This window comes from Cricetulus griseus, chromosome 6 (assembly GCF_003668045.3).
Source record: "Cricetulus griseus strain 17A/GY chromosome 6, alternate assembly CriGri-PICRH-1.0, whole genome shotgun sequence".
Classification (NCBI taxonomy): domain Eukaryota; kingdom Metazoa; phylum Chordata; class Mammalia; order Rodentia; family Cricetidae; genus Cricetulus; species Cricetulus griseus.
Window position 1 is genome coordinate 22,150,268 of NC_048599.1, and position 22,023 is coordinate 22,172,290.

The window sequence follows — 22,023 nt, forward strand, 5'->3', positions numbered from 1 at the left end:
ATTGTACCGTACTATATTGTACTGTACTGTACTGTGTTATGTTGTATTTCTCACTTGCTAAGGACAAGCACTGTTGTCCTCTGACAGCAGGAACCTATGGAGTAAGAGGGACCTGGACCCTGTGGAAACTAACTCACAAGTGTTCCCAGTGAGTGAAGACAGTTTGGAGACACTGACTGGACCCTTTCTGAAAATGTGTTCCAGAGTGGCTTGGCCTGGAGGGCTTTGACCAGAGCTGCCTATTCTGTCTACACTGTACCACTTCTATGGGGATAATTGTTCCCTCACTCTCAGGACAGAAACCTAGGCTGTCCCTTTCCCTCCTCAGTGACAACACAGGCAGGTTCAGCATGCATGATCATTTATTGGCTTTGACTTCTCCACATAATTGGTTTTCACTGGTCAGGGAATGAAGACACGGGGGATGTCAGGTCAGAGTCAAAGGCACTTTGAATGTCAGAATGGGTGAACGGAGGTTGATCTAAAAGTGAAAAGCCCAGAAAATCTGGCCTCATCCAGCTAGCACCTTCCGTGCAGGCATCACAGGACCCAGGCCTTCTGCTGTCCTCCATCCCCCAACACCTTCAGGACCTGGCTGCCACAGTGAATGGGCTGAACACATATGTAGTTCTGCACACACAAAAGTGACAAAAAAAAAGGTGACAAGGTAACGGAGAGGATGTGCTTGTAGCCTTAGATAACAGCTCCACAGCACGACTGGACCCAAGGATTAACGTGAATACTTGGCTCTGTGAGCCTGACCTGGCTTCGGGACCCCCCCCAGGGGGGGCAGGGTTTGCTCTGGGAGTCCTCTGTACCACAGAGTGAAGGAAGAGGAAGTGGTGGTCTGCACAGCTGGAGCCTGGGGACTGTTCAGATCTCTGTGGTCAGAGGGAGTTTCAATCTCCTCAGACCCCAGCCAAGGGCAGAGACAGTCTGTGAGAGGAAACAGGATGCTGGTTCCCACGAGGGCTGTCCCCAAGGCCAAGGCCACGGGCTCTGCTCTCCTTCTACCGCTTCTTCTTCGCCTCCTTCTTTGGCCTCTTGCTGGTGGAAGGAATGGCAGTCTTGGGTTTCTTCAGCACCTCTGCACTTCTGGGCTCCGACTGCTCTGCCTCCTGTGTGGCAATTTTTAAAAAGAGAGTCCTGTTTAGAGGAATCCACCTTGACCAAAGGGATTCTGCCAACTGAAGCATGCCCCAGAAACACAAGGGAACGATTATTACCCAGACTACATTCTGAAAGTACATGGCACCAGGTGGCATCTGGGCTCCTTTACCTCCCAGTTCAGTGGCCTACGGGCCCCTCAGTCCCATGTCTTATGTGTAAAATGGGAACAGTGACAGACACCTGGAGGAGGTGAAGTCACAGGGAGCATCAGCAGGCTGTGTTGGTGTTCTGACCCAGTGGCTGTCAAAATGCCCCATGCTAGAACAGCATTAGTGAGGGTTGGCTGTGGGACAGGCTACTATGGCTGGCACTCCTGGTGGTTGCTCTCCTCCCCCTACTCATCTACAGAATCTGGGCTGGGGGCGGTGAGTGAGCAGGTGGGCTATCACTACATTGTATTCTGCAGAGTTTGGCAGGAGTGCCCAGGGGAGAACAGAGGCAGCCTCAGGCCAGAACCCCATGTTTTCAGCAACTAGGGCAGCTCCACTCTGTCTGTTTCATACCCTATGGCTCATCCCTTGTAAGATTTGCCTGAAACAAAGGTTCTGCAGCTGAAAAGAAAAAAAAAAAGTTCAAAGCCACAGATTTAGGTCTGGCCCTCACTGCAGATAAAGGCCAGCCCCAGGCCACTTCGCTTGTACCAGAGAAGAATCAGGAATGCTCCTATCTGATGTTCTTTGGAATCCCTTTGTGATAACACGAGGAGTGTGGTGGCCCAAAGGACACCAGAAACAGGTTAGCTGAGGGAATGCCAGGCACAGCCTGGGCTTTGTCTGCAAGCTGGACTTGGTACACAGTGTTTAGTCTTAAAAATCCATGCTGGGTGGGGGTGGGGTAGGGTGGGGGGCAGGTGGCTCTGCAGATAAAGGTGCAGCAATGATTGACTTTGATCTCCAGGTCCCACAGAGTTGAAGGAGAGAACTGACTCCTAAAGTTGAGCTGTCCTCTAACCTCCAAAAATATACCATGGTGGAGCTGGGTGGTGGTGGCACATGCTTTTAATCCCAATACATGGGAGGCAGAGGCAGGTGGATCCCTGTGAGTTCAAGGTCAGCCTGGACTACAGAGTAAGTTACAGGACAGCCAAGGATATATAGTGAGACCCTTTCTCAAAACAAATATCTATGGCCAAAGCTCAAGTCAAGGGGCTTTCCTCCTATCTTGAAAAACAAACAAACAAACAAAAAGAGAGTGTGTGCGTGTGTGTGTGTGTGTGTGTGTGTGTGTGTGTGTGTGTGTGTGTGTGTGTATGTGTACACACCGTGGCATGTATGTCCCACCCTTTGCAAAAATAAACAAATAAATGTGCTAGAAACAATCCATGACAGGCTGGTGAGCTGGCTCCATGAGGAAAAGCACTTGCCATGTGGTTCAAGTTCCAGACGCTACATGATGGTGAAGCCCTGTGCTCACCCAGGGTGCTGTAGAAGGGGTGGTACATTCCAGTCATTTGCTCACTGGGCCTTATGATGATGAGGCAGCCACTAGAGCCCCATTTACTGCCAAGGATGCCAAGGCTCGACTGGGAACTTGTAGGCAAGGTACAGGGGAGCAAAGGAGGCTGTCACAGAGTAATTTGGGTCCTCAGCCCCCAGCTACCCACAGGGGTAGCTTCTACTCTTAGCTGACAGGAATAACTGAACAAGTGAGTGATTTGATTTCTCTTCAGATGTGTGTGCCCAGGAAAAGCCAGGGAAGAGCAGACTACACACCTGACAGCCTCACTTTTAAGTCTGGGGGCACCGTACCTCAGCTGGAGTGACTGAAGGGAGAAAGAAACCTCCATTGCCAGGTGTTTCCTGGGCCTGTGGAGGCATCTTTTGTGGATACAACTTCATCAACAATGAGGTGGCAAGAGAACAGCTCACCAGGCCAGAAAATTGCTGCTATCCATCAGGCCCAGGTAAAGGGATCTGTGCAGTACCAAGGGAACAGCAGCTCAATGTGGCTGTAAATCGGAGCAGAATGTCACTCAACACTGTCATCTTTCCTTGAAAACAGTCCAGGGACAGGAAAGCATGGAGTCCTGCTCAGGTCGAATGTTAACTGTCTCATCCGACCTGCCAGGAGCTCTCCTCTGTTTACGGCCCGGCTAGATTAAGGTTGGACAGAACTCGGACCAGGTCAGCCTCACACTGGAACTCTGGCCCTACCCACTGTGTCGCTCCTGCCTGAGGCCCTAGGTGTGGAGATGGAGCACAGCAGTGGCCTGAAGAGGACAAGATACCAGATGAAACAGGGAGTAGGGAGGCTGTCTACAAGGGCTCAGCTATGCCAAACAGAGACACAGCATCCAAGGTGCTTGGGAGGCAAGCGGAACTGCGATTAGAAAAAACAGTCTGGGAGAGGTGGGCTGGGGGGCGGGGGCAGTTCAGTTAGTAAAGTACTTGCTGTAGAAGCGTATGGACCTGAGTTCAGATCCCCAGTACCCATGTAAATAGTGGGGTATGGCAGCACACAGCTGTTATCTTAGCATTACAGAGGCAGAGAGAAGACGTCTGAGTACACACACACACACACACACACACACACACACACACACACACACACACACACACACCCCAGCCCCAGAAGCTCATTCTAGCCACTTTGGCAGGACTTCACAGGTCCTTCCCATTGGTTAGTCTGTGGCTGCTGTGTGTCCAGCCATCTCTCCCATGAGCTGGCTAACACTTGCAGCCTGGTGCTTGTGGAAGCATGATGATGCCCTCACCCTGCCCACCACACAGCACTCTCAGGAAAGGTCATTAAGTAAAGCATACCTGCCTCCCAAGCCAACGATAAGCTCCTCCTAAGCTGTAACCTCATGGCAGCAGAACCAGAGCTGCCTCTCTTAGCCTGCCCCTGGATGCTAGGACTTTCAGGTCTCTAAACACCACAGAGTTTGGGTTGGAAATGACATCTCTGTGGGCAGCACATTAAATGCCACCACACTATCTGTTCTGGTGAGCTGCCCAGGAGACCATGTGGTCAAGTAGCGCCTCCATGAGATTTGTGAAGTGAACAAGCAGAGGACAGCTCTGAGCTGTAAATCCTGGATGACAGGAATGCTGATAGCTACAATCTTCCCTACACACCACAGGGCCTGAGAGGGAAGTCAGTTTCCCCCACCCCCAGGGAAAGGCAGAAGCTGGAGAGACAGATGGTTCCAAAGATACTAAGCTTCCAAGTCCACTATGCCTCAATATCTTCAGTTCTCCAAGCTAAGGAGCCAATACCATGTCTGCATGGGGAAACTATCTGCTGAGGCTTCATTAACACAACAGACCTGGACGAAGACATGAGCAAAGCTGCCTACCTTCTAGGTGCTGGCAGCTGGCTGGCTGCTGAGATGATAGCTTAGCCAACATCTAAACTATGAACTCACGGGGAGCTACCAGATGCACTCTTACGTGAATCACTGAACAAAGCCAATACCCACTCACGTAGGGCCAACTAGATTTACATTCTGTGCAGAAGCTGACCCAAAAGAGGTCTGGGAGGTAAGCTCAGGCCAGGCAAGGCAGAGGGAGCAATGACCCACACCTCCTCATTACTCCCTTTCTCTCCTGCTCCTTTTCTCCTTCCTCCTCTCCTTTGTTTTGTTTTTCGAGACAGAGTTTCTCTGTGTAACAGTCCTGGCTGCCCTGGAACTCACTTTGTAGACCAGGCTGGCCTGGAACTCACAGAAATTCACCTGCTTCTGCCTCCTGAGTGTTGGGATTAAAGATGTGCGCCACCACCACACAACTTTCTTTTCTTTATGTCCTTTTCTTTAAGATAGGGTCTCGTTTATGCAGCCTTGGCTGGTCTAGAACTTACTATGTAGATCAGACTAGCTTTGAACTCTCAGTATCCACCTGCCTCTTCCTTGAGGGTGAAGAGATTAAAGGCGTATGCAAGCATGTCTGGCTTACTACCCTGTAAGTTGCTATCTTTCACCTAGGAAAACCTACACATACCTGCCCAGAAACACACCCAGTGAGGCCCAAAGTCAGCTCTGCCGGAACCCCTTTGAAGAGGGCTGCCTGGGCTTGGCAGAGCTGGCAAGCTGAGCCTGCTTGTCTCCAGTTTCTGGGGTAGCAGATTTTACTTAAGCTCCCCAGGACTCCAGATCTTGTAAGAATAGACCTCCCCTCTTCTCACTTTGCAGCACCCACTGACCACGGCTGTCCCCAGTGGGCCAGCCATACAGTTCCTTCTAGAGGCCTTTGAACTAGACCAAGCAGGAAGGCAGCCTCCCTGGGAAGCTGCAGCTGATGGTGATAAACCCTGTGAGCTGTCATCTCATCACAGGGTCAGGGAGCAGAAGAAACAGGCCCTGGTGAGAGCCGAGAAAGACAAGAGAGAGCCAGAAGGGGAGGCAGAGGGCACCTTGGGAGTCCGGGGTTCCCAGACGAACAGCAACTATATCACAGTCTCTCTACAGTACATAGGAACTTCAGGCAGGGCAGGTAGGCAGGGTCAAGTTCAGGCCTTTCTGGAATCTTAATTTCCTTGCAGGACCCAGCAACTCCTTAGGTTTCAAGTAAGCGTGCTAAGTTGAAGCAAGTTCAAGGCCAGTCTGAGCTACATAGTAAGTAGACCCAGTTTCAAAAGAGCAGAAGAGTGATAGGTGACCCCGAGATCTCTAGTCTAGCTTCTTCCAGGCTCTTCCTTTCCCAGCTTGTGACATCAAGCTATCATTTCAAACTTAACCTGTCCTAATATCAGTTTATGCTTCAGGGAAACCCAAGGTCTAAACAAGTGCTACACATTACGTCACTTGGGTATACTACAAACACTACCTGAGACTCTGAAGAACAGTATCTCCACGAGTCAGTCTAGGCTACGAAGACTCCCCAGATGGCCCAGGCAGCCACAGAACCACAGGAAGACACCACTCCCAGCCCCTGACTCATGGGTGAGCGTCAGCAATCAATCCCTTCTTCTAGAGCCTAGAAGCTCAGAGCCCTTATTTTATTTTCCTTTTGAAACAGGGTCTCACCATGTACCTGGAGCTGGCTACATAGACCAGGCCAGCCTTGACCTCAAAGAGATCATCTGTCTCTGCCCCCTGAGTGTTGTAGCTAAAGGCATGTGCCACTATGAACAGCCTAACTCTTATTAGCTTTATTTATTATGGCTGTGGACATGTGTGGGTGTACTGGGGAGGTCAGGGGACAACTTATGGAGTCATTCTCCTCTGCCACCATATAGGTTCTGGGACTAAAGAAGTCATCAGGCTTGGGACTCTTACCCATGGAGCATGTCACCAGTCCCCCAGGATCCTTTTAACCATTCCCTCCATAACAACCAAACTTGGCTTGAGAGTCAAGTGTATTTGCTGTCTTGTCTGGACTGGGCAGAGGCAGTCTAAGGACCTGCTATCTCATATTTTAGAATCTAGCCTACAAGAAAATACTTGGGTTGTGTGGCCTTGGCCTTAATCGGGAGCAAATAAATGTTTTCTCAGGTCTTAGCTTAATGAGGTGTCAATGAGAAAAACTTCCATCTGCCTCAGAATTCTAGAGACTTGGCTTGTGTTGGCCATGGGCTCTTGTTTCTCCTCTGAAAGGGAAGGGGGTGGGGTGAGAATCGTTTATATGTGTTTTTTTTTCTTCCCTGATTAGCCCCCAAAGAGCTTTTAAATAATCTGTTAAGTACTGAAGCACTGAAGTCATAAACCAGTTGCAAGAAATCAGCTTAGTGGAACAAGAGGAAAGAAATTCTTTTGCTTTTCAAAGGCTTTCCCATCATCTGAAGCCAAAAATATTATCTTCTGACCCAAAAAGACAGTAATAAACCTTGTTTCTATATGCCAACCAAGAGGACGTTTTGCCCTAAGCAAAGCAGCAAAGAGCAGCATTGTTCTCTGGCCCTCCTTACCCCACTTCTGCCCCACTGCCCCTCTGTTGAATCCAAGCCCTTCCCTGCTGCCCCCAGGCCACAGGAGTCTCTACCAGCTGTCCCTACTTTCCAGGCTCCTTTCGTCCCCAAGACCTCCCTTGTCCCCTAGTTAAAGCCTGGCCCCCTCCCCCAATCTTCTCCTCCATGGCCCAGCATGCTGTTAGACACATCCCAGCAGTGCAGCCGGCACTCACCAAGACTCTGCTGTCTAGTTCTCACACACAGCTCCATTTCCTTTTCTAGAGTGTAGTTGGGGGGCGGGGGAGGCTGTCTCATGGCAACATACAGAAGAAAGTCAGAAGCAGAATCCCTGCCTCTGACTCCCGAGTGCTTGGATTTAAGTCATGCATCACCAATCAGCTTAACGATGCTTTTATTTTATATTATGTGTATGAATGATTCGTCTCCTTGTCTGTATGTACACCAGGTGCAGAATAGGTCTTTGGATCCCCTCGAACTGGAGTTATAGATGATTGTGAACCACCACATGGGTGCTGGGAACCGAACCCAGGTACTCTGCAAGAGCAGCAAGTGCTTTTAATAGCCAAGCCATCTCTCCAACCTCAGTTTTTTGTTGTTGTTTTAAGATTTGTCAAAAATCAGGTGTTCATGGGTGTGTGGGTTAATATCAGGGTTTTCAATTTGATTCCACTGGTCTACCTGTCTAGAAGCTAAAATTATACAATAAAAAAAAAAGAAAGAAAGCATCTTCAACAAATGGTGCTGGCATAACTGGATGCTGGAATGTAGAAGACTGCGGATAGATCCATATCTATGGCCATGCACAAACTTAAGTCCAAATGGATCAAAGACCTCAACATAAATCCAGCCACACTGAACCTCTTAGAAGAGAAAGTGGGAAATACCCTTGAACGAATTGGTACAGGAGACAACTTCCTGAAAACATCAGTTGCACAGACACTGAGATCTACAATTAATAAATGGGACCTCCTGAAACTGAGAAGCTTTTGTAAGGCAAAGGACACAGTCAACAAGACAAAATGGCAGCCCATAGACTGGGAAAAGGTATTCACCAACCCTACATCTAACAGAGGGCTGATTTCCAAAATATACAAAGAACTTGAGAAGCTAGTCACCAAAACACCAAATAATCCAGTTAAAAAGTGGGGTACAGAACTAAATAGATGAATCTAAAATGGCTGAAAGACACATAAGAAAGTGCTCAGCATCCTTAGCCATCAGGGAAATGCAAATCAAATATGAGATACCATTTTACTCCTGTCAGAATGGCTAAAATAAAAAACACCAATGACAGTTTATGCTGGAGAGGATGTGGAGAAAGGGGAAGACATGGGGGAGGGCCTAGGCCCTGCTCCAAATGGTATGACAGACTTTGAAGATTCCCCCCATGGAAAGCCTCACCCTCCTTGGGGAGCAGAAAGGGAATGGGATGGGAGGTCAGTGAGGGGCAGGGGAGGAGGGGAGGGAGAGGGAACTGGGGTTGACATAAAACAAGCTTGCTTCTAATTTAAAGAAAAAAGAAAAAAAAGATTTATTTTATTTGTATTTATGTTTATGTGTGTTTATGTGGGTACCTGCAAAGGCCAGAAGAGGGTGTTGGAGCCTCTGGAGGCAGAGTTACAGGTGTTAGGGAGTCACCCAACGTGGGTGCTCTGCAAGAGCAGGGAGCACACTTAACTGGGCCATCTCTCCAGTCCTTGGCAAGCTTGCTTAAAAAGGGGGAAAATGAGCAAATATAGTGGTACACTCTTTTAATCCTAGCACTTGGGAGATAGAGTTGGACAGATCTCTGTGAGTTTGAGGACAATCTGGTCTACATAGTGAGTTCCAAGCCAGCTAAAACTGGGGCCAGTGAGATGACTCAGCAGGTCAAAGGACTTGCCACCAAGCCTGTTGACCTGAGTTTGAGCCCCAGAATCCACAGGGTAGAGAGAACCGCCCCCTGCAAGTTGTCTTCTGGCCTCCATACATACACACAGACTGCTTACACAGCCCTAGGAAAACTATTATTCTCTGTTTCAGGCCACAGTGTGAAATCTTGTCTCAGTAAAAACAAAGCTAATACAGTAACTTCAGCTAGGAAAGCAGCTCCCCTGTGTTCCCTACCCTCTGGACTACAAGAAAAATGAAAAACAGATTTGCTGCAATGTATTTATATTTTAAAAGATGAGGTATGAGGTAAATCTTCCTGATTGTTGGGGGTTAGGAGACATGTACTTAATTTTTTTTTTCCTTTCTGCCTGTTTGTTTTTTAGGAGACATGTATTAAATTTTTTAAGTTGTATCTATTTATTTGCTAAGGGGGGGGGGTGTGCCACAGTGAACATGTGTGAAGGCCAGAGAACAACTTTTAGTTGATTTGGTGAAGACTTATTTCTGAGCCCTTTGTCAACTCCTTGCCTCAAAGGACCTTAGCATGCTGTGGCCCTTCCCTGCAAGCCTGTGGGACTGATCAAGGCTCACTTCAAAAGGTTAAGAACAATGGGCGGAACATGGCTTCCTCTCCTCGCTCTCCAATTAAAACAATGGTCATCACCTCCCTCCCTGGAGATTCAGAGCAGCTTCAGCAGCAGCAGCAGCAGCTAGAGACAGGCAAAGTTTGTTACTACAATACCCAGCCACGTGCCCTGTCTGAGGATCGGGGCCAAAGATTATGCTTTTAAAGTGTGATGTGACGATGGGTGGAAAGTCCAGTGGTGACATCCACAAATACCAGAATACATGACAGACAAAAGCACCAGAGGCCACGAGCCTGTTCGTGCTGGAACATTTCAAAGCTCTGCCCTTTGTCTGGTTTGTGTATGTGTGCTGAGTATGTGCTCACTTTGTATGTGGCACATGCATCCATGTGCACTACAGATGTCAGAGGAAGACACCAAATCTGGGACTTGCTATTTTTCAGCTAGGTTGCTGGCCAGCAAGCCCTAGTGCTCCTCCTTCCTGCAGCCTCCTCTTCCTGCAGACATACAAACCCCCGGTGCTGGAGTCACATGCAGTTAGCCATGTGGATGCAAAGGACCAAACTTAGGTCCTCATGCTGCACAGCAAGCACTTATCCACTGAGCCATTTCCACATCCCCTGCTTCAGACAGTGCCTATGAAGCTCAGATTGGTTCTGAATTTACTGTGTAGCTAGCTGCCTTAGTTAGGGTTTTCTATTGCTGTGAAGAGACACCATGACCATGGCAATTCTTAAAAGGAAAACATTTCATTGAGAGCGCTCCCCCTTTACAGTTTCAGAGGTTCATCCCATTATCATCACGGAGGGGAGCATGGTGGCATGCAGGCAGACGTGGTGCTGGGGCTGAGAGTCCTATATCTTGTAGGCAACAGGAAGTTGACTGAAACACTGGGCAGTACCCTGAGCATAGGAAACCTCAAAGCCCATCCCATCCAACACTTCCTCCAACAAGGCCACACCCACTCCAACAAAGCCACACCTCCTAACAGTGCCACTCCCTATGAGGTTATGGGGCTACTAGCACAGTAGCCTAAGGTAGCCCCAAACCCACAAGTGCTGGGACTACAGGTGTGTGCCTCAGGACCTCTTCTCATCCCAATTCAACATCTTCTTAGGAGACTTCACCCCCTCACATGGCTTCAGTGCCATCTTACGCATGCCCTGATGCCAGTCAACTATCTGCCCACAGCCTCCTCTTCCTGCAGACATACAAACCCACCTGCTGACTTGGGACAGACAGACCACCTAGATGCCTTAAAGGTGCCTTATGTGCATTGGTGTTTTGCCTGCATGTATGTCTGTGTGGCAGTATCAGAAGCCCTGCAACTGGAGTTACAGACAGCTGTGAGCTGTCATGTGGGTGCTGGGAATTGAGCCCCAGTCCTGAAAGAGCAGCCAATGTGCTTAATCAATGAGGCATCTCTCCAGCCCATTAAAGACGCCTTTTTAAAACTTAAAACCTGGCATGGGCTCCTTCCCCTGGCCCCGGGTCACACCTGTTCCTTAGACTTGACTCCCCTCTGCACCATTGCCCTCTATACTACATCAGCTGGAGCTTCAGACATAGCAAGCCCCTAGATGCACAGTCTCTAGAACATACTATGCACTGTTGAAAAACAGCCTTGTGTGGTGGTACACACCTTTAATCCCAGCACTTAGGAAACAGAAAGGTGGGTCTCTGTGATTGTGAGGTCAGCCTGGTCTACATACACAGTGAGTTCCAGACAACCAGGGCTGCAGAGTGAGACTGGGGGGCGCGGGGGGGGGGGGGAGGGGGGAGATCCAGGAAGAAAAATAAAAAGAAGGTACAAAACCATGTTATGACTATGTGATGGCTCAGTACCTGAGGAAGGATGCAATTACATGTATATTCATACACACACACATATATATATATTATACACACATACATAAAACATACATTCATATATATATATATCACACAAGCAGTTGTTTGGTTTAAAAAAACAATGAATTAAAATATTAAAGATGGCTGGACAGATAGCTCAGAGGTTAAGAGCACTGACTGTTCTTCCAGAGGTCCTGAGTTCAATTCCCAGCAACCACATGGTGGTTCACAACCACCTTGAGTGAGATCTGATGCCCTCTGCCTGCATACAGGCCGAAGACTGTATACATAATAAATAAAATCTTTAAAAATAATAATAATAATAAAGATGAATCATAGTAGTAAAAATGACATCCTGTGGGAAGAAGAGGGGACTACTGTGGACATAATGAGATTAAAGGAAACGTCTACGAATGACCTCATTATACAGTTTGGAAATGTTATATAAGATTTCAAAAACAAATTAAACTAAAAGAAAAATTCCTAGAAATTAGCAAACATGTAGCAAACATGCCTTCCAGAGTGGAGAGACACGCACAGCAGGCTGAGAGCACCGTGCTCTGCTGTATCTTCCTGCAAGGACACAACCTGAGGCCAACACAAATTTCCACCTGAGTCCCAGGTTAGTAGTGAGACTCAGACACTGTAGGTGTGAGGAATAAAGTAACATAAAACACAGTGGCCATCTTTCCCGAAGCTGCTGGTACTGAGACCGCTAACAGCTCCCCTCATACCCACGGCTTGCACGACTGCACTCTGTCTAACCAGTCAAGCAATTCAGCTTACCCTGGACACTTCTTTTCTGGAAGTCTGGAATTTGGGTGTAGTGCAGGTAGCCAGTGCTTCTGTGATCGGTTATGTGACTCCAATAAAAATCCTTGTGGGCCAGGGCTATAGCTCATGGCTAGAATGCTTGCTTCTCAGTATGGGATGCCCTAAATCCAATGCCCAATACAGAAAAGAAAACTGCTAGCTTATGGCTGTGTTTATAGACTGGGATTGCTGCTGATCTGGTAGAGTGCTTGCCTAGCATATATGAGGCCCTGGGTTTAGTTCTAAACACCCCATAAGCCAGCTGTGGGGGTGCATATCTGAAATCCCATTATTAGGAATACAGAAGCAGAAAGAGCAGGAATGTAAGGCCAACCTCTGCTACACGAGACTGTCTCAAACAAAAACAACACCCCCCCCCCCCACACACACACACACTGGACACAGTCTCTTAGGAGTTCCTGGCTGGACAATGCTTCATGATCGACCAGCTCCTTGATACTGGAGTTGGACATATCTGTGTGGTTCTAGTGAGGGCTTTTTTGGACTTAGGTCAGTTTCCCTCCAGCTTTATCCCACGCCTTTTCTATAGCCTTCAGTGTGGTCACCACAGTTGAGAGGCCTCCTAGTTAATCACTGAACCTAAGTTGGCCTTGGTGACCTCCAACATAGCAGGACAGAACAAATTAATCTTTCTAGGAAATAGGTCTGCCAGTATAATCCAAAGATAGACATTTAGGACTGGCAAGATGGCTCAGTGGGTAGAGGCACTTGCAGCCGAGCTTGAAAACCTAAATTCAATCCCAGGGACCCTCGTGGAGGAAAAACCCAACTCCTGAGGTTGTTCTCTGACCTCCAAACACACATTGGCACATGCACACTTACATACACACACACAAAATAATAAATTGCAAAAAAAAAATGTTTTAAGATACAATTTTAAACCTCACAAGTAAAAACACCAGTCTTCAGTTTGAATTCTAAACACCAGTATGAATTCCAAATTTTTTCCATTGAGATTGGGTCTTACCTTGTAGTCCAAAGAGGCCTACAATTTACTAGAGTCTAGACCGCCCTCAAAGTTACAGCAACCCTCTCGATTTGGCTTCCTGAGTGCTGTAATTGCAGGTGTGAGCTATTACACCTGGTGCAACTTCTTTCCTAAAAAACTCAGTGAGTCTGGGTGTGCTGGCACAATTTGTTATTATAGCGCTTGGGGGAGCTGAGGTGGGAGAAGAGTGGGTTCAAGGACAGACTGGGCTTAAAAGCAAGCCCCTGTTTCAAGTAACAAAACAAAGAGACAAAAACCAGGTCAGTGGCATGGCTCATAGCGGAAAGGCTATCTGCTACCAAGAGTAACAAACTGAGTTCTGTCCCTAGAACCTACATAGTGGGAGAACCAATTCCCAAAAGTTGTCCTTTGACCTCCACACAAGTTCTCCCCCACACACTCACCCAACAAACAAACAAACAAACAAATGTAATTTAGAAATGAAAACTGAGGGATGGAGAGATGGCTCAGTAGAGTGCTCGTTTGCTACTGCAGAGGACCTGGGTTCAATTCCCAGGACAGTCCATTGTGAGCTACCAGGGGATCCAACAGGCATGCACATGTTCATTTAAACATATGCAGGCAAGATATTCATACATATAAACCAAAATAATTTTTTTTTCCGAGATAGGGTTTCTCTTTATTGCTTTGGAGGTTGTCCTGGAACTCACTTTGTAGAACAGGCTGGCCTCGAACTCACAGAAATCTGCCTGCCTCTGCCTCCGGAGTGCTGGGATTAAAGGCGTTCGCCACCAACACCTGGCTAAAACCAAAAAAATTTTAAAAATAAATCTAGTTAAAACATCAAATAGAGGGCTGGTGTCTTAAGAATTTTTATTGCTGCTGGGAAGTGGTGGCCCAAGCCTTTAATCCCAGCACTCAGGAGGCAGAGGCAGGCGGATCTCTGTGAGTTCGACGCCAGCCTGGTCTCCAGAGCAAGTGCCAGGAAAGGCTCCAAAGCTACACAGAGAAACCCTGTCTCGAAAAATAAAACAAAACAAAACAAAACAAAAGAGTTTTTATTGCTGTGAAGAAACACCATGACCACAGCAACTCTTATAGGAAAACATTTTATTAGGAGGGGCTCATTTACAGTTTTGGAGGTCCAGTCTATTATCACTACAGTGGGAAGCATGGCAGCACACAGGCAGCCATGGTGCTGGAGGAACTGAGCGTCACATTGAGGGAAGTTTGAGCAAAGGAGACTTCAAAGCCCACCCCCACAATGACACACTTCCTCCAACAAGGGCACGCCTCCTAAGAGTGCCACTCCCAGCCAGGCATTGGTGGCACATGCCTTTAATTCCAGCACTCGGGAGGCAGAGGCAGGCGGATCTCTGAGTTCAAGGCCAGCCTGGTCTACAAGAGCTAGTTCCAGGACAGCCTCCAGAGCCACAGAGGAACCCTGTCTCGAAAAAAAAGAGTGCCACTCCCTTTGGGGGCCATGCACTTTCAAACCTTCACAGCTGGTGAGATGGCTCAGTGGTTAAGAGTATTCAGTGTTCTCCCAAGAGGACCTGGGTTCAGTTCCCAGCATCCATATCAGGCAGCTCACTGAACGGAAGCTGGCAATGCAGGAGGAATAATGAATCTCAGCGGTGACCAGCAGTGGATGCTGTAGCCACTTAGGACAAAGAGTTCAGGCTCAGGTAAGACCATCTGAACTTATGAGGATCTCTCCAGACACCATGATCCTGCTGACACCAACTACAACTGTAAAAACAGCAAGTCCAGAGCACCAGTTGTGTTAGGTATACCAAATAAATGAATGAATGTCCTTAAGTGCCTATACAGAACTTCCTGTGAGAACAGCGGTCACACGGAGAAGCAATCAGCCAAATCCTGGAATGTGTAGATCACAGATGATAAAAACTTGCTTTCTCCAACAAATCAATGTCAGAAGAAAACAGGGGCGTTGTATGAGAGTGGGTGGAAGAAGGATGTTGCAGAATAAAGACATTCATAGAGTCAGAGTCAACCCCAAAGCCAATGTGATCATGCCACCATCTGTCTTCAAACCCTCTGCCCACACCTCTGCTGCACCTCTCACGGAGTCCCCTCTGTTCTAGCCACAGCCATCTCCTGGGTTCCCTGGACTAGCCCACAGTTTCAGTACTCAGGCTCCTGGAAGGCACTTCCCCTGCCCTGGAATGCTATCCTCCCACGGTCCCCACTTCACTGGGTAGAAGCCTGCTTGCTCATTCTGTCTCAGAGCATCAGGGAAAGCCCAGCCCTAGCCCAGGGTATGATTGGATCCCTCCTCCTAGTTATTCACTCATATTGTAACCTTATACTTGTCATGGAAGCAAAAAAAAAAAAAAAAAGTATTTTTTCCGAGACAGGGTGTCTTAGTGTAGCCTTGTCTGTCTTGGAACTCAGTCTGTAGGCTGGCCTCAAACTCACAGAGATCCACCTGCTTCTGCGTCCCAAGTGCTGAGATTAAAGGTGTGTACCACCACCACCAGGTTCATGAAAGCAAATTTATTGCTTTTCTTTCCCAACTTTGGGAGACAGGACCTTACTAGACAGTCCAGGCTGGCCTTGAACTCACAATATTCTTGCCTTGGTCTCCTAAGTGCTGGGACTACAGGCATGCATCAATAGGAATTGCTTTATATCTGCATTCCCTCCCAAAGATAAGAAGCTCCTTGAAGGCAGAGGCCACTTTTTTTTTTTTTTTTTTTTTTTTTTTTAATAGCAGTCTGACATGCAGCAGGACTATTAGCAGTAGCTAATAGTCTTAATAGAAGTCAAGGTTGATGGCTCACACAGTCCCAGGAGGCTGAGGCAGGGAGGCTGCCTCAAACCTAAAGCCAGCTAGACCCCATCTTAAAATAAAAAAAAAAAAAGTTTAATAGAAACCTAGCATTCAGGACTCATGGAGATATTGAGTTTCGGGCCAGCCCTAGGTTATACAATAAGACCCTGCCTCAAAAAAAAAAAATTAATTAATATAAAAAAGACCTGAACAAATGAAGGGCTAATCACCTGGTTCCATCCATCAGGTAGGAATACAGAGACCATACTAACTTGATTAGGACCAGCACAGTCCCTGCTGATCTTGGATGTGGTGATGTCTGCTGGCATAAGAACCTAGCCTGCCACTCAGGAAGCTGATACCCCCAGGGAAGGACTCACCACCTCATGGGACTTGGGAATGGGTACGATGATGGCCAAGACACAGATGAGCTGGAAGATGGCTCCCAGGAAGAGCCCATACCGCAGCAGGTTCTCCAGGAAGGTGGGCTCAGGTACCTCAGGAGGTGAGAAGTCTAGGTCGGAGGCCATGGTCCAAGTCACCACTGCCAGGGGCCTCTTAAGAGTCACCCTTCTCCAGAACCAAATTCTAAATGAAAAGAATGAATGTCAGTGTCTTAGTTAGGGTTTCTATTGCTGCGAGGAGACACCATGACCACAGCACCTCTTATAACAGAAAACATTTAACCAGGGCTGGCTTATAGTTCAGGGGTTTAGTCCATTATTGTCATAGTGGGAAACAAGGCAGCATGCCGGCAGACATGGTGCTGGAGAAGGAGCTGAGAGTTCTGACAACTTGACTCACGGGCCACAGGAAGTCGTCTGAGACACTGGGCAGTATCTTCAGCATATACGGGACCTCAAATCCCACCTACGCAGTGAAACACTCCTTCCAACAGGGCCACACCTACTCCAACAAAGCCACACATCCTAATAGTGCCACTCCCTTTGGGGGCCATTTTCTTTCAAACCACCACATCAGGCTTCTTTCTTTTTGGGGGAGGGGGTGTTGAGGTAGGGTTTTTCTGTGTAACAGCTCTGACTGTCCTGGAACTCACTTTGTAGTAGACCAGCCTGGCCTCAAAATCACAGAGATCCATCTGCCTCTGCCTCTGCCTCTGCCTCTGTCTCCTGAGTGCTGGGATTAAAGGTGTTTGCCACCACTACCTGTCTGAATGTCAGGTTTCTACATGTGATCTTTAAATGACCCCACCCACACACCACACATATATGAACACTCGAACACACACAAAACATGAAGCAACTTCTGCAAAGTGTAAACAATTCTTTAGAGGGCATATGCACAGGGAACCATCCTTTCAACTTTTAAAATTTTTAATGTTTTCTAAATATAAAGCTAATGAAATTGATAAACAAATGCAAAAATCCTCAAGCAATGCATTTACTAAATTTTGTTTCCTTTTGCTTTTGAGATAGTGTTTCACTCATCTTGGGCTGGCCTGGAGCTTGTTATTAATCCAGGATGAGCATGAACTTCTGATTCTCCTGCCTCCACCTTCCAAGTGCTGGAGTTACAGGCTTGCATCCTTATACCCAAATTTACATAGTGCTGGGGCTGGGACCCAGGACCCCATGAATACTGAACAAGCACTCTACCAACTGAGATACACATATCTGATTTTGTTTGTTTATTCATTCACCTAATCAAAAAGCACTTACGGATACCAAAGACTGAAGAAAGAAATACAGACAAATGCCTGTTTTCAGAGCTCTGCTCCAAATGGAGGCAGACAGTGAACCATGGAAACATGCTGTACACAGAGAGAAAACTGTTTTGGAGACATTAAAAGGGCACCATTCGATCTTGTATGGAGTGGGAGGGAAGGCCTCTGTGAATGTGGCAGGTCTTCAGTAAACAGAGATGGAACAATGGGCAGAGTGGAGTGGCTCACACTCGTAATTTGAGGGAAGCATACTGTGAATAGAAAGAAAAGTAAATGTGGAGACCCCTGGGTGGGAAAGGGGACCCACAGGGCCAGGAGTGGTCAGGAGGGAAACTGGAAGCTGGTGAGATGGAGTGGGAGCATGAGCAGACCTTTTTGATTTGACCAAGTAAAAAGTAAAGCAGAGGTGACAAGTTCTAGATTACTTTTGTTGCTGTTACTTTACTTTTTGTTTGCTGGCTTTTGTTTTCTGAGACACAGACTCTCTATGTAGCCCTGACTGTTCAGGAACTCGTTGTCTAGATCAGGCTGACCTTGTACTCACAGAGATCTGGGATTAAAGGTGTGCACCATCACCCGGCCTTGTTGCTGTTATTTTGAGAGAGGATCTTCCTATGGAACACAAACTCAAGGAAACCTTCCTGCCTCAGTCACCCACGTGCTGGCATGTAGAGGTTTGCACTACCATGCCCATCTCTAAACTACAAGTTTGAATGGAGAAGCAAAGAAAGAACATGAAAACCTAGTCCACACAAGAAAGCTGGTGGGCAAGCAACAGGTGGCCAGTCAGGCCTTTGCCCACCTCTCCTCTCACCAGCTGTATCCCATTCTTTTTTCCTCTCACCAGCTGTATCCCATTTTTGTTTGTTTGTTTGTTTATTTTGTTTTGTTTTGTTTTTTTGAGACAGAGTTGTGGCTGTCCTGGAACTTACTCTGTAGACCAGCCTGGCCTCAAATCCAGAGATCTGCCTCCCTCTGTGAGTGCTGGGACTAAAGGTGTGTGCCACCACCACCTGGCTTCCTATCCCATTTTAATACCTTGGTAAAGCTGGAAGAACTGCCTGTGGTTCTCCAAGAGCACCTGAGTTTTTCAAACCCAGAGCTCACGTGAATGACAGATAGACAGCCTTTGTGTTTTCAGAGAGAGGTCTGTGCCACACTGTGCAATTTCCAGCTAACTCTGAGCCACCCAATATGGTGCTTGTGGGCCGCATGGGCCCCAAATGCAGTGCTCTGAACTGAAGTGACTGTTAAATTAAGGCAGACCTAACTTCAAAACTTCTTATGAAAGAATGTAAAATATCACATTAGTAATGTTTTATAATGATTATATGCTGAAATGGCATTTTGTTAAATTACTAAAATTAAGTTAACTTGAAAAAGGAAATTAAAGAATTTATTTTATGATATCAAACTTATTAGAAAGCTAAGATAGTCAAAACAGAGTCACTGACATGAGAACAGACATGCAGACTGCTGAGCAGAGAGCTCCAAATAAACATTGCCATATAGGAGAGGATGGCTTTTAAACAAACAGTGCTAGGAAACTGAGAGCATGCATCTGTGCACAAAAACAAACAAAAGAAGCCCGACAGTCCCCTTGTACTCCATACAAAGATTAGTTCAAATTGACCCAAGATTAAACAAGAGTCCAAACTATAAAATTGTTAGGCGAAGTCTTCGGAGGAAATCTCTACGATACTGGATTTGGCAATGCTTTCCCAAATGTGACATCAAAGGCACAAGCAACAAAAGAAAGAAGTCAGTTACACTCCGCATAAAAATCTAAACCGTTTGTTTAGAGGACATTTCTCAGAGAGTGAAAGAAAGAGCCCAGAGAATGGAGGAAGACATTTGTGACTCACACATACGGTAAAAGTCTAGCATTCAGACAGACAAAGAACTTCCACAAGGCAACAATAAAACAGAAGCCACAAAGCATGCCTAAGAGAGCGAGCTCAGCTGGCTAAGGTACTTGTCACCAAGCCTGACAACCTGCATTTGAAGAACAGACTCCCATCTGTGCTGTAGCAAGTGTGCCTCTGTCCCCTAAAAGTAATTGTAGAAACAAAATAAATAAAGGGGGAGCATGGGAAGCCAGTCAGTTCAAGTCTACAACCCAGTATTCAGCTGGAATATGAGTTCTAGGCCAACCTGTGTTACAGAAACAAGTTCAAAGCCAGTGTGAGACGCATAATGAGATCAGTCTCAAAAACAGGAGGGTGGGGGTTGGAGAAGTGGCTCAGCAGGTGCAAACACCTGACGCCAAGCCCAGAAGAAGGCTGAGCTTGATCTAGGATCAACGTGGTGGAAGTCCAGAATGAGCTCTCACAAGCTGTTCTCCCTCTTTGCCTCCCACCCTCCCCCCTCCTCTCACACACACAGAAGAGGGGGGGGGCAAGGATTTTACAATTTAAAACAAGCATACAAAAAGGCAGGTGAGCACTAAGTATCAGTAAAAATGTAGAGAAACGGGAAGCTGTGTGCACTACCTTAGTTACTGTTCTATTGCTGCAAAGAAACACCACAACTAAGGTGATCCTTAGTTGGGATCCTTATCAAAGAAAGCATTTAACTGGTGTCTTGCTTACATTTTCAGAGGGCTAGTCCATGAGCATCATGGCAGCAAGCAAACAGGCATGGATGGCCCTGGAGCAGCAGCTGAGAGCGTTCCAGTCTGATCCTTATCCACAGGCAGCGGGCAGAGACTGTGTCTAGTGTGGGTTTTTGAAGGCCACACCTCCTCCAAATCCTTCTCAAACAGTTTCCCAGTTGGAGACCACACTTTTAAACATAGGAGCCTATGGGGTTTGTTCTCATTCAAGCCACCACAGCTGTTGATGGGAGACTAAGCCGGCACAGCAGCTGTGGAAACTGGTTTCTGTGTAGGTTGCAGTTTTTGTCTAAGAGGGAAAGAAGTTCCAGAAGTAGTGGTAATAGTGACACAACATGGACAATGACACTGAGTTTATGTTCAGAAATGGCAAGATTTGAGCTACATTTAGAAGCACACATCTCCAGGACTTTGGAGGTAGCAGGAGAATCACAAGTTCAAAGTCTGCCTGGACTACATGAGACCATCTCAAAAGATTTTAACACAAAACACAATTTCACCTGTTTTTTTTTTTTTTCTGTTTATTTACTTATTCCATTCTACGTTTCTGGACAGAGGTTTTTGTGTAGCCTAGGCTGGCCCTGAACTCCTAATCTTGCTGCCTTCAACTCCTTAGCACTGAGATTACAGGCCTATACTATACCATCATGGCTGGCTTACCGCTTCGTATACTTTAAATGTAGCTAGCTGAACAAACATTGTTTGGCCACACAGCCTATCCAGAGACTAGCCCTGCCAACACAGGCTGTTCCTCTACTTTAAATGATTTTTCCAACATGAAAAAACAACTGAAGGATTATAAAGTGGCCCACTGTGTAAACAGAGTGGGCCTCACACAAATGACTATTGTTTCCTTTTCAACCTGGTCACTCTGAAGGTCATGTGCTTGGCCAGCAAAACAGCAGATTCTTGCATCAGTTCAACCTAGTCTAGAAGCCTTTCGAAGCCTGAACCACCCCCTCATTCACCGCCCTGCCCCCATCCTCAGAGCTGTCAGATCTTCCTCCTCCCAAGAAGGATCTGACTTCTGGAGAGAGCCCAGTGTTGTCTGGTTCCAATTATAGTGAATCAGGTGGGGCACGGTGCTCAAAGATACCATCTTTGGTCATGCACAAGGTGCGAGGCTCAGACTGCAGGCAGACTGCTTGGAGCAGCTCCTAAGCTGGCCCTGAAGTGAATTCCAAGGCAGCCCAGCATGGGTCCTGGAGGAACTGACAGGCTCTCCAGAACACCAGCCCTAGTGCCAAGGCTGAAGAAAGCTGGACTCCAGTGGTGCCTCCTAAACTTAGTACCCTTGACCATGCTTCATGCTCAAGGCTGTGAGAAGCCTACTGAGCGTGTGACACTCAGACTATCCATTATTGTGAGGATCTGGGGTACTGTGATACTGTGATTGACAGGGCTAGGCGGCAGAAAGCTGGAGGCCCACAGAGCATGACTATGGACATCTAGTACACTGTGGATGATCTCTTGACTTCTTGGAGAGCTGATGTCATTATGAGCCATCAACACATGTCCAAAGCGGTAATGTATTTGGATTTTTTTTTTCTTTCATGGCCACTAGGCCAACATATAACAAGAGTCATAAAACTGATGATATCCTTTGTCTGAATAGCTTACTTCCTAGAATTTAGATTAAGGAAACAATTAAAAAGAAAAGGCCTCCAGGTACAAAAGCAGTCTTGGCAGGACCATTCCTGACCTGGAAGGCAGGAAGCAACATCAGTGTCCAGCAGGAAGGGAGCTGGTGATGGAGCATGTACACGGTGGGGCCACTCTGAAAGGACCCCATGCCAGGCACATAAACACTGTGAT

The 22,023-nt window shown here is 47.1% G+C and overlaps 1 protein-coding gene across 5 annotated transcripts in view; it reads right to left on the bottom strand.

Annotated features, from left to right (window-relative positions):
• Positions 1-344: 344 nt before the first annotated feature.
• The window catches only part of Manbal (mannosidase beta like), a 29,418-nt gene continuing 7,739 nt past the window's right edge, over positions 345-22,023 (bottom strand). For 4 of the 5 annotated variants that reach the window (XM_027421271.2, XM_035446552.1, XM_027421273.2 and 1 more), the window contains exons 2-3: positions 16,291-16,498; positions 345-1,118 (exon numbers count right to left, since the gene is read on the bottom strand). In XM_027421271.2, coding sequence (XP_027277072.1) covers positions 1,011-1,118; positions 16,291-16,440 — 258 coding nt within the window. In that variant the 5' untranslated portion in view covers positions 16,441-16,498 and the 3' untranslated portion in view covers positions 345-1,010. Of the gene's footprint in view, positions 1,119-16,290; positions 16,499-20,185; positions 20,498-22,023 lie in introns of all 5 variants that reach the window. The other variant, XM_027421272.2, reaches the window with a different exon arrangement.